This window comes from Sminthopsis crassicaudata, chromosome 3 (assembly GCF_048593235.1).
Source record: "Sminthopsis crassicaudata isolate SCR6 chromosome 3, ASM4859323v1, whole genome shotgun sequence".
Lineage (NCBI taxonomy): Eukaryota > Metazoa > Chordata > Mammalia > Dasyuromorphia > Dasyuridae > Sminthopsis > Sminthopsis crassicaudata.
Window position 1 is genome coordinate 633,024,120 of NC_133619.1, and position 12,977 is coordinate 633,037,096.

General features: G+C 41.0%; 1 protein-coding gene across 1 annotated transcript in view; it reads right to left on the reverse strand.

The window, feature by feature from the left end:
* PLCH2 (phospholipase C eta 2) overlaps positions 1-12,977 on the reverse strand; it is a 357,956-nt gene that overhangs the window by 83,926 nt on the left and 261,053 nt on the right. Inside the window, 1 exon segment of the mRNA XM_074306508.1 lies at positions 210-380. Within this exon segment, the coding sequence (XP_074162609.1) occupies positions 210-380 (171 nt within the window).

Genomic DNA, 12,977 nt, shown 5'->3' on the forward strand with positions numbered 1-12,977 from the left:
CTTTCTCAGACTCTCCCCTCCTCCCTTCCCTTTCTCAGACTCTCCCTTCCCCCCTCTCTTTCCCAGACTCTCCTCTTTCCCTCCCTTTCCCAGAATCTCCCCTCCCCCTTCCCTTTTTCAGATTCTCCCCTCTCCTGACACTTCCCAGACTCTCCCCTCCCCTGTCTCTTCTCAGGTTCCCCTTCTCCTCCCACTAAACCCCTGGTCACCTTCTGCTCCACTTCCAGGAATCGCTTCAAATCCTCTGTGTCCAAATGGTCCTTGTGGTTGCTGTAGGTGAGCATGAGCAGGTAGAGATCTCGGCGGGTGGACATCATCTTGTAAAAGGCGCAGAACTCATCAAAGCCCAGAGTACCCTGGTTGTCATCTGTGTCAGCCTCCTGGAACACAAAGAGCCACCTTGGGCCTGAGCTTGCAGGATTTGAGCCTCCCCTCCTTCTTCCCCCTCCTCTGACTTCATTATTCAATACTGGATGGGAAGGTCTCTATGTACCCCTGCAGGTTTAAGTATTGTGCTCCTGTGTCTTGTCCTAGATCAATCCCAAAATAGTGTAATATCTAAAAGATGAGAGAGTTTGGAGAAAAATGTAGAGGAAGCTTCCATGAGAAAGGGTATGTTTGAGTGGAGTCTTGGAAAACTTGGAAAAAAAAGTACTAGAAGTGGGGACAGAAGACATTGGCAGGAGGGGAGGAGGAGCAATTGCCTTATGGGAATAAGGGAGAGGTGAGGACACATTTTCTCCAGGAATATTAAGGAGGGAGAAAGAGAGAGAGAGAGAGAGAGAGAGAGAGAGAGAGAGAGAGAGAGAGAGAGAGAGAGAGAGAGAGAGAGAGAGAGCGAGAGCGCAGAGTGTGATTCTGGTATAAAAACAAAAGGTATCAACAAAACTTTCAGTAAAATTTAAAAAATAAATGGATTTAACATATATTTCTACCATGTTTACATATATTGTACTACTTGTTATCTAGGGGAAGGAAAAAATTGCTGCGCTCATCAGTTATAAGCAGGTGGAGACCCAGGAGGCCTGGATCCCTCCCTCCAAGTCCAATTCTCACAACAAAATCAGGAGCAGCCCAGTTCTCAGCTTGCCATCCCTAAGTATCTGAACAGGGGCTGCCATCCATCTACCGTGAGATTCGACAAGCTTTCCAAAGCAGGGAGACATGCAATGACTTAGCTTTGGTCAATAAGCCTCCACTGGCAGCTCCCCGCATCAGTATTCAGGCCATTGCAGAGCTCAAATTGTATTGTGGGATTGCACAGGCTGCGAGCGGCTGCCCCGGACTACTTAATAACATTCATTCCGGGGCCAATTGCTGTCACTATGGTCGCTAAGTCAGAAAACCCTGATTGTGTTTCTAGTGTCCTGGAGCATCAGTTTCACATCCCATTAGGGTCCCTTGTACATAATGACATGATTTACCGCATTGGCCTGGCTCTTTGTTCTGAAAAGCCTTTTCCTGAGCACATCCAAGTGTATTCTGGTTGTCCAAAAAAAAAAAATCAATTTTCTAACTGTCCCTGGTTCTGTGATTGAAGAGACTGCTGGAGTTGAATGTGGAGGACCTGGGTTCAAATTCCAACTTGGCTACTTGCCAGCTGTGGGACTTTGGACAAGACTCTTTCTTTATCTGGTCCTCAGGCGCATCCTCTTTAAAATGAGGAGGGCTGGACTTCCTTCCAGTTCTAAATTTATGGCCCTAAGGAAGCTACTCAACTAAATGGCCTTCCCCTATGGCCAATACTTTATGGATTTGGGTTATTTGGATGAAATCCCCATTAAAGGGACTGGGGTGAACTCTACCCTGGCTTAGGGAGACAATCTAAAACAGTAGAAATACTCAAAGGATTTGAGATTTTTGGTGGGCACAGAAAATTCCCAGGGTGGGAACTATTTCCATGAATACAGATTACAAGCCATGACTTAGAAAATTAGACATCAGTCAGTAGCCCTTAGGTGCTTTAAATACTATGGGCTAGCTATGAGGCTCTGTGAATAAAACGTTAGGTCTGGAATCAGGAAGATGAGTTCAAATTTTGCTTCATACATTTCTACCTGTGTGATTCTGGGCAAGTAATTTGGCTCTGCCTCAGTTTCTCATCTATAAAAGGAGCTAGAGAATGAAATGGCAGGCCACTACTGTGTGCCTCTGAGCAGGTCACTTTACCCTGTGTGCCTCAGTTTCCTCATCTATAAAATGAGCTGGAGAAAAAAATGACAAGCCACTAGCTGTGTGACTCTAAGCAGGTCACACAGGCCCGGCTACCTCAGTCGGTAGAGCATGAGACTCTTAATCTTAGGGTCCTGGGTTTGAGCCCCACGTTGGGCGCCAATTGTAGCATGCTGTCGTCTCCAGAAGCTGCCAATCGCTCTCTGGGAGGAGATCTGCTGTGTCAACTCAAATCTCTAGAACAGATTCTTCTTCCTGTAGAGAACTGTTCTCTCTAGACAGTTGCCATTAACTCTCGTGCAGAGAAGTGACTTCCCTTCCTGCAGAGAGCTGCATCAAGCCTGGTCTAGAGCAGAGACTGACTATCTCTGGAGTGCTGTCCTCTTTTATCTTCCCAGAGAATGGGCATGGGATAATGCAAGGGCTTCTGGGAAGAAGTACTCCAACCAATGAGCTTGCTCCTCTTAGAATTCCTAAGGTGTAAACTCCATTTGAAGGCCCAAACCAAAGGTCTGAGCCAGAGAACTGTCAAGTCAACCTGAGTTCTCACCTAGTAATCCTAACATCTTTACCCTGTCTGCCTCAGTTTCCTCATCTATAAAAGGAGCTAGAGAATGAAATGGTAGGCCACTACTGTGTGACCCTGAACAGGTCACTTTACTCTGTCTGCCTCAGTTTTTTCATCTGTAAAATGAGCTGGAGAAAAACAAATGACAAACCACTCCCATATCTTTACCAAGAAAGCCCCAAATGGGTCACAAAGAGGTACATACAAGTGAAACAACTGAACAACAACAAATGTGCTCGATGAAAAAAAAAGATATAAAAATGAAAATGAAATCTGCCCCTGCTCTCAAGGAGCTTACATTCTATAATAATAGTAGATATTACATGGCACGTTAAGATTTGAAAAAGTTTCTCATTATTTCACTTGAACCTCATTCTCCTGTAAGTAAGATATTATATTCCCATTTGACCAGTGAAGAAGCAAGAGTTCTAGGGATTGATCTGCCTGTGGTTGGTCACATAACCAGTGTCAAAGAAAACAACTTTGGCTCCTGGCCTTTGTAATTCCCACACCAATGCTTTATGGGAGATACAAATGGAGAATGGGAAGAGGCAGATAAGACAATATGTTGATCCTTATAAGGGATCTCTCTGAAGTACAGAGAGGTTAAATGGCTTAATTGGTGTTTGAATTAGAGACTTAGAAGCTAAATAAGAAGAAATCCCATTTCCATAAAGCATTAAAAGTTTTGTGAAGTCTCATACATTGAGCCCCAATTTTAACATTTAAAAGCTACATGACCTCGGGAAATCCATGTGTCTCTGAGACTCAGTTTTCAACTCTATTAAATGAGGGGATTAAGTTTGCTGGTCCCTAGGGGTCTGTTCCAACTCTTCCATTCTATGCTTCTGTTTCCCTCCCCCAGCACTGGGGGTTAGAGATAACATGGAAAGGAAGCTGTATAGTTCCCCCCCTTCCCTGCTCACCCTGCAACTGAGTTTCAAAAATGACAAGTGTCAAAAGGGAAAACACAACTTTGAGCCAGTGAAAAAGTGTACCAGAAACCGAGGAATTGGGGTTTTAGTCTCCTCTGACTCTAATATGCTGCGGGTATACTTGAGATCACTTTCTCTGCGAGCCTCAGCTTCCTCATCTGAAAAGCAGAATGAGGTTGGACTAGGATTCTTTCAAGCCCTTTCCAGCTCTAAATCCATGATGATATGATTTCCTTCCTTCTAATCCTCATCAGTCAGGCAAGAAACATTAATTAAACACCTACTGTATGTCAGGCACTGTGTTAAGTGTTGGGGATAGAAATAAGAAAAAGAAAGATGGCCCTGTCCAAAAGGAGCTTGCAATCCAATGGGAGAAGTAGGTAGTAGCTGGCAACCACAGAGTGTGATGAAGAAGTCAAAAGGAGAGCAACCTAAAGATGGAGGAGCTCTCCACTCCATCCTCCTTCAGAAGGTTCCCAAGATCAGAGAGTATGGGCTTCCTGGGTACCAGTTTGCCATGTCTCCCATCCCTACTATGAAGAGCAATTTCAGCAGGAAATAGGTGTCTGGTCGTAGATAGTATATTCACTGGAAGTTATAGGTCCCAAGGTAGACAGCACAGAGGGAGAAGGACCAGATTTGGAATCAGAGGTGGTTGTTTGGTCATTTTTCAGTCATGTCCAATTATTCATGACTCCATCTGGGCTTCTCTTGGCAAAGATACTGGAGTGATTTGCCATTTATTTCTCCAGTTTACAGATAAGGAAATTGAGGCAAACACAGTTAAGTGACTTGCCCATGGTCATACTGCTAGTATGTGTCTGAAGATGGAATGAACTCCAGAAGATGAGTCTTCCATACCCAATGCTCTATCCACTGTCTGGGTCAGAGGGCCCCCAGATTTAAATCCTACTTACTATCTATGTGATTTTGGGAATGTTATTTGGGGCTTATTTTCTTCCTTTGTTAAATGAGGAACTTTCAGGGCCTTTTCAACCCTAAATTCAGAATCCTAGGATAAGGAGGTGGAGATCTTGATTTTTCAAGTATATTCAGTCTTTAGACTGCAATCTAATTTCTTCATGACTATAAAGTACTGAAGAGCCTGAAATTGTGCCCGCCATATTGTTCAGATCTCTTCCCAAGGCAGCCCGAGTGAGCAGGATGTGAAGGGTGTAAGGGAGAATGAACTCTCTAAGGAATATTGAACCCACACATAGTCAAAGCCACTCTTCAAGGACAGAACAGCAAGACCCAACTAGCTACACGTGTGTCTCAGCAAATACTGGGACTAATTCACCCCTGTTCCCCTTCTCCCATTGAAATTCAACAGGAGACAGACGCCAAGGGAAAAGTCCATCCTGCCTAGGTATCTTTCCTGAGTTTAAGATGCTGAGTCAGATAAATACAATTGTAAGCTTCCAAAGGATGGGAGTGCTTCTCAAGTGGGGTAGGCAACCCTCACAGAGGAGAGAGGAAATTGAATAAATTGGATGGAGAAAGAGAAACGTTAAATCTCAGTAAATGGGATTTAAACCTGGGGGTTAAAAGCTGGTCCTTTTCCTACTGTGCCATTTACCTTGGGCCACTTACATTTTCCATCAATGGAAAGGCATCGAAGAACACGCATCTACTTTCTGCTGAAATCTCTCCTCTTGGGGGCAGGTGGGTGGCTCAATGGAGCTGGTCTAAGATCAAGCATGGCCTAAATTCAAACCTGATCTCTGACATTTACTGGTTATGTGACCCTGGGCAAGTGACATAATCTCTGTTTTCCTCAGTTTCCTCATCTATAAAATGAGTATAATAATAGCACTACGTCATAGGGTTGTTACAAAGATTGAATAAAATAATAATTATAAAGCACTTAGCTCAGTGCCTGGCACATAGTAGGTGCTATATAAGTGTTAGCTATTATATCCTTTTTCACAGTAGGATGGGGGGGTATTTGTAGGCAATACTTCCCATGAGACTTATAGGAACTTCATCATCCTGCAATATCACATTAGTCTTATCAGTCACACCTCATCAGGTCTGTTCACTGGGCCAGTTTAGGAGGGTCGATAGAGAGCTCCTCCATTCTTTGATTGCTCTCCTTTAGGCTTATTCATCATGCTCACTCTCTGCCATCATTTTTTATGTTCATGACCATCTCTCAAGCGAGTCCGGGCCATTATCCCATTTTATATGAATTATGGTAAGAGTCTGCTGGACTTGTTCCATCTAGTTTATACTGAATCTCATTATCAGCCCAATTTCTTTTGATTTGTCAAGGTACCCTCTCTCCCCTCAAGAATTGTCATGGCTCCCTACTGTACCAAGTCCAGATTTCTCAACCTGATCATGGTCATAGCACTTCACTGTTGGACAATTAACTTCCTCTCCCCAGTTGAGCACCTTGAGGAAAGGGATTTAGGTTATATTCTGAATCACCCACAATTCTTACCGTAGGACTGAGGGAGACAGGGCCATACATTAACATGTGTGCTAAAATATGTTATTATATGTCAGTCTTGCTATTACATGTCAAGTTGGGTAAGATAAGCTATTATATCAGATTTGGTATGAAACATAATTATATGTTAGGTGCAGGCTTGGTATGAAACATTTGTTATGATATGTTATTTCATGTAACATATAATAACATACATACCACACAATAATATATGGTACATATTATAGATCAGATTTGTTCAGAGAGTTAGTTTTACTAAACTGTTTTTCTCATTTTAAAAATTATTTATTATAAGGGAAAGGACAAGTCATTAGCTCAAGGTCACTTATTTCATTTTATGTCCTCAATTTCTTCCTCAGAATAATGGGGGAATTGGGTGTTTTTTCCATCCTAATTCCATTATTTATCACAGGGGCAATTAGGTGATGCTACAGAAGACTCAGGAGGACCTGAGTTAAAATCTGCCTTTAGACACTTACTAGCTTTATAACCCTGGGCCTGTTTGCCTCAGTTTCCTTATCTGTAAAATGAGCTAGAAAAGGAAATGGCAAACTACTCCACTATTTTTTGCTAAGAAAACTCCAAATGGGGTCATGGAAAATCAGATATGACTGAAAATAGCTGAACAACAAACAAGAGATAGATAGCTTTCTAAAAAAGGGAGAAATATATTTGGAAATTGGGGTGATGTTTAAAAAAAAGCTATCAACAATATTAAAAAAAAAAACCAGTGAGGGAAGGAGTAGTGGATTTTAGAGTTAGAAGACCTGGGTTCATATCTCAGTTCTTACTATTATAACTTGTGGAACCTTGTAAATTACTTATCCTCTTAGGTTCTCAATTTCTTCATCTGTACAAGTTTAGATTAGATCAACTCTGAGGTCCATTCCAACTCTAAATATATACTCTGTACAATCTATGATCTATGATGTAGTAGATGATCAACACATCCCAGCTAAATCATTGATTCCACTAGACTCTCTGCCACACAGGTCACCACAGTATGGTAATTCAACCCTGAGTCATAGGATCACAACTAATTCAGCTCCTGTTGAAACCACAAATCCCAGATATACCATTCATTCTACTTGAACTCTTGACAATATTTGATCCTGATGACAACCCCTTCTTTCTTAAACATTTCTCTTTTTTTTTGGCCTCCATGACACTGTGCTTTGTCTCCTGATTCTCTTATTTTCAATCAGTCCTATTTTCTCTCCCCATCTTTCCTCTGAATGTAAAAATTTCCCAATGTTCTGCCCTGGAAATTTCATCTACCATGACTTAAATGGTCACATGCAGAGGGATGATTCCAAGATCTAATAGAAATTAAAAGAAGTGCCTGACTGACATGTTAATTTCTACTGTATAGGTCCAACTCTGTCAAAGCAAAATGATGGTGATCGCTGTTTCCTAAACAAGGAGCAGCCATAGAAAAATTAGGGAAACTTATTCTTTATCCAAGAAGAATGCGATGACAGAAAGGGGAGTGCTACAAAGGAAAACTTCATCCTCTAAAATTAGGCCCTTAGCACTTTCTCAACCATTAAATAAAAACACAACCTGGCCTGTGAGGAATTCTAGACATGATAAATTACTATCATCAAGACTTTCAGAATTAACAAGCTCCAGGTCTTAATTAAGGATCCATCAACTGATCCATTGTAGGCAAGGCCATCCATTCAGGCTCTGTAACTCTGGATGACTGAGCCGAGCCAGGAATAAACGCAGAGTGGGGATTGTTTCCTGTGTAAGCAGACACGATGGAGAAGGCTGTGAGATACTTTCTCCCATTGACAGCCTCTTGTCACTTTCATATATGTGTTTGTTTGAAATTTGAAGCTGTTAAGGAGAAAAAGTCCACACATTGAATCTAAAACCAAGGATCAGCACCATGGAGAGTAGTTTGCAACAGGGGAAGGCAACCAACATCTCCTAGAATCCAATTACTCCACTCTCAACTAATGACAGTTCCTCTATAGGAAGGTTGAAAAAAACAAAGCTGAGGTAACAATAACCCTTCTAGCCACTGGTCTCAGGAGAGCAGAGTCTAAAAATGCTCCTAATTCTTATTTAATAATCAAAACCTAAGGAAACACATAGCACAATTCATAATGCCCTGGTTGATATTAAATGGACCACACATGGAATGTCATTTATTTTGAGATTTATTAAGCACCAGTGTGCAAGGCATTGGGCTCCATCCTAGGGATATTCCCCCCAAATAGTATAACATTGACACTCAAGAAACTTAAAATCTAATGGCGGTGAAGAAGGCAATCACTGTAATTGGAGGATTCATAGAAGACTTCATGAAGGGACCTTAGATGAGACTTAAAATATAAGAGATAGAAGCAGAGTTAGGCAATTTAAATAAAGGCAGAGGAGGGCAGAATGGATTCTAACATGGCTAGAATATAGAGAGAAGGGCAGTTATTTGATAATGTTGGAAAGACAGGTTGGGGACCAGATTGTGAATGGAAGGAAAGAAGAAAACAATCATTTATTAAGTGTCTACTATGTGCCAGGTACTATGTTAAGTGCTTTTCAAATGAGATCTCATTTGAATCTCACAACAATCCTGGGAGGTAGGCACTATTATTATCCTCATTTTACAGATGAGGGAAGCAAAGCAATTTGTGTCTTGCCCAGGGTCACACGACTAATAAGTGAGGATGAATTTGACTTCAGGTCTTCCCGATTCCATTCCCAACACTTGACTACCCCTAGGCTTTAATTGGCTTTTTTATATGACTGACAACACCTTCCTCAACATCTGCTCCCCTCTGATTGGATTACCAAACTCCTCCCACTGCCTTCCTCTATATAGGGCAGAAATTGGACTCTTAACTCACTCTACTTTGCATTGACTGCTGTCTCTGGTTTCAACTTCATAAAAGATGCCCTGCATCCTTCTATTTCTTGCCTCCTTTTGTGTGTTGTCTCATTCCTTCCATTAAATTTAAAGCTTATTGAAGGCAGGGACTATATCCTTACTTAGTACAGTCCCTGGCACATAGTAGGGGCTTAATACATTTTATTGGATTGGGTTTTATTCTAGGGCCTTTTTCTTATATCTTTCAAAGTAGTATAGTGGTAGATAAGAATGTTGAACTTGAAATCAGAAAGTTTGGGGTTTAAATCCTATGTGACCTTAGACTTTTTAGCTGTGTGACTTTAGTCAATTCATTCAATTTAGGTGATACAATGGAAAAATCATTGTATTTGGAGCAAAGTAATTAAGAGCCCCAAACCAGGGTGTGTTAATTTGCTATCTGTGTGATTTGGGGCAAGAACTTTTATTTATCTATCTCACTTTTCTCATATTTAAAGTGCTAGAGTTTAACCAGATGATCTTTAAAGTAGCTACACGACCAGAAAAATTCCCACTACTAAAATTCCTGGCATCATCAACATTAGTGCATATGGTTTTATTAACAGAAATGACTCTAAAGAAGGTGCATTATCATTGGGTTTATTTCTTCAGATCACAGGCTCTTTCATCCCTGAAACATCTTTTGAGTTATATGTGACAGTCCCCAGAGAACAGGGACTATCTTGTCTATTTGCATCCCCAAGACTTAGCACAGTGCTTTGCACATAGTAAGCCTTTAATAAATGCTTCCCTCTAACCAGTTTCTTTTAGTTCTACATCAATGATCCAGTGGTACTCTCTGAACCTCAGTTCAGAGATAATAATAATAATAATAATAATAATAATAATAATAATAATCATTATCATTCAATAATAATAATGATAATTCAGAATAATAATATCAACACCACTTACTTCACAGGGCGTTTCAATTTATGCTAGTTCCTAGCACATAGTAGGTGCTTCATAAATACCTGGTCAAGTTATTATGGGACTCAAATAAGGTATTGTGAATAAAGTACCCTGCACATTCGAAGTGTTATCTAGGCACGTGTTGCTGTTGTAATCTGCTCTATCTAATTTTGCCTTCTCAATTTGGATCAGGGAGATTTTTTTTTGCCTATTTCCAAATCCAGCACCATAAAACAAAACCAAAATCGAACAAAAAAAGTCTCATGAAGAGGATGACAATGTTGTATGACGGGTGGTCTAATTGAAGACGTTGCCTCCCAAAGACCCTTTCTGATGTAGCTATAAAATGGCATTCATTTTCAAAATGAGACATGCCAGGAGATCAAAGCCCAGGCCCATCTTTAAAATGCCTAATGTTGAATTAGAGCCCATTACAGTAATAAACCACCCTGCAATCGAGCCAGCAAGAGGGCATTAATTAGAAAATTAAGCCCCATGGGTGACTGATTGTATTGAGTCCTTTTTAGTATGTAACAAGTCTTTCCATAATATATTAATTTTAATGACACCATATTCCATTCTCTCTTTAGCTAATACACAGAGTTCTATCTTGATTAGGCAATTCAGGATGGTCTAAATAATATCAAGATTTTTCTACAACAAAATTAGTATTAATTAGACGAGCAATTCACAGGAGCTTTGCTCGGGAGCTCATATTCCTAGGGCAATGTGACTGGCTGCTTTCTCTGCTCCATCCCCCAGGGTCAGGAGCAAAGCCAAGCCTTCTTCAGAGATGATTGCCATCCAGGCTGAACTCTTGCTTTTCCCAACAGCCCTGCCCATTTGCAGATATGCAGACTAATTCCTCCTCTCCACGTGGAGGGGAGAGACATTAAAATGTTGGCTGAAGGGGCTGCAGAGGCACTTTCCCGCATTTCATTCAGATCCTACAGCTGCATCTGTACCCTTTTGGAAAGATCAACTTGTTTTCTTTTTTTTTTCAAGCCTCTGGTGGCAGCTTGGCTATTCCACCTGCTTCTAGGGGCTCAATATCCAGCAAACTACATTCCTGCATCTATTATCTCCAGAAATTAGGCTCTATCATTCTCATTTGAGAAAGAAAGACATAATAGTCTCAGACCTGGCCAGACCCTATCTAGAAGACTGTTCTTACAATCTTAGCCTCAGTTTCCCCAATTATAAAACATTTATGAATAGACAATTATATTCCCCAAATATTAAAAAAAAAGAGTTTGGATGATTTTATCTTTCAAGTCCTTTGCAACGCTATAATCAATACACATTTATTAAATGTCTACTATGTTTTAGCTACTATGCCTCTGGCCTACTTCCTGCTCACTCAATCTCCCTCCTCTTCCTCTTTGCATGGATTGCCCCCCGTGCTTGGAAGGTTCTGAGTAGTAAGCTCATCTTTAACCTGATTAACATCCAAAGGAAGGACTTTTAATTCATATTCCACATATTACTTTGGGCAGGTGATTTATTCTTACTAGACTTTCATTTGTGAAAAAAAGAAAGGTGTTATGATTAAAATCCATTTAAATTCTGACAAGCAATCGATAATGCATACTTATTTCATGCCTGCTTACCTTTATGATGCTGGTGATGACTAATATTTATATAGCACCTACTATGTGCCAGTAACTAAGTTAAGTGCTTTGTAGTTATTATTGCATTTTAGCACTACAACAATCCTGGGAGGGAAATGTTATTATTATCCCCCATTTTATAGAGGAAGAAAAATGAGTACTGGAAAAATTTTAATGACCCAACTCGATATTGAAGAACTGATGTGAGATGCTTCCCCGTTTCTTTGTAGACACGGCAACCTAGGGGTTTAGACCAAGATGTCAACTTTCAGGCTCGATCAGCAAACAAAATCGACCCTGACTAAAATTGGGAAATGTTTTAAAAAATAAATAAAAATACAAAAGCAATGATTTGCCCAGATTCACATAGTTAGTAAATGTCTGAGACCAGATTTAAATTAAGGTGTTTCTGATGCCAGGACCTGTGCTCTACCCAGATCCTGATGAGACAAAGACAGTCAAAGATGGAACATTCCATGCCCTCATGGTGTTTATATTCTGGTGGCTATCACAATCCCTGATGAATACTTAATAAATGCATGATGATTGACGGGAAGTTCTTGCAAGTCCCCTCCACTTCAGAAATTCTCTGCTACATTAATCAGTTCATAGAACCAGGCCTGTGAACAGGCTTGGCTCAGAATAGAATAGACAGGGTGAGGGGAGAGGCATGAGAACTGGGTTCAAGTATTTGAAGAACTATCTGATCATGGAGAAGACAAATTGGACTTGTTTTCTTTGTCAAAGGGCAAAATTTGGAAGTGGGTAGCAAAGGAAGCTAGTGGAAATTAGTAGCGGAAGGACTTTCTAGCAATAAGAGCTGTCCCAGAGAGGGACAGGTTTCCTCAAGAGGCAGGAGCTTCCCCTCATTGGAAACCTTCAAGTATAGACTGAACACTCATTGAGGATGTTGTAGAGAGTGGATTCTCTCTCTCTCTCCCTCTCTCTCTCTCTCTCTCTCTCTCTCTCTCTCTCTCTCTCTGTCTGTCTCTCTCTTTCTCTCTCTCTCTCTCTCTCTCTCTCTCTCTCTCTCTCTCTCTCTCTCTTTTTTTTTTTTTGCTGAGGCAATTGGGGTTAAGTGACTTGCCCAGGGTCACACAGTTGGAAGTGTTAAGTGTCTGAGGTCAGATTTGAACTCGGGTCCTCCTGACTTCAGGGCTGATGCTCAAGCTGCCCCGAGGATGCATTCTCAGTCAGGGCTGGCCTAAAGTAAATGGATCCAAGATCTCTTCTAGCTCAGAGATTCTGTCTGTGACTGATCAGTATTACCCTTGAGCAACTTCCATAGGCAGCCATTCTCCCATGTGGCAAAGAGAGGGGCCAAGGACAGAAAAAAAAATCACTGGCAAAGCAAAGTGTGCACTTGTTAGAAACTGCTGAGCCCAGCTCAGGGATTTGCCACTAACCTATCGTTAGTCCTTACTCCATTTGGGAAGCAAGGGCTGCTTGT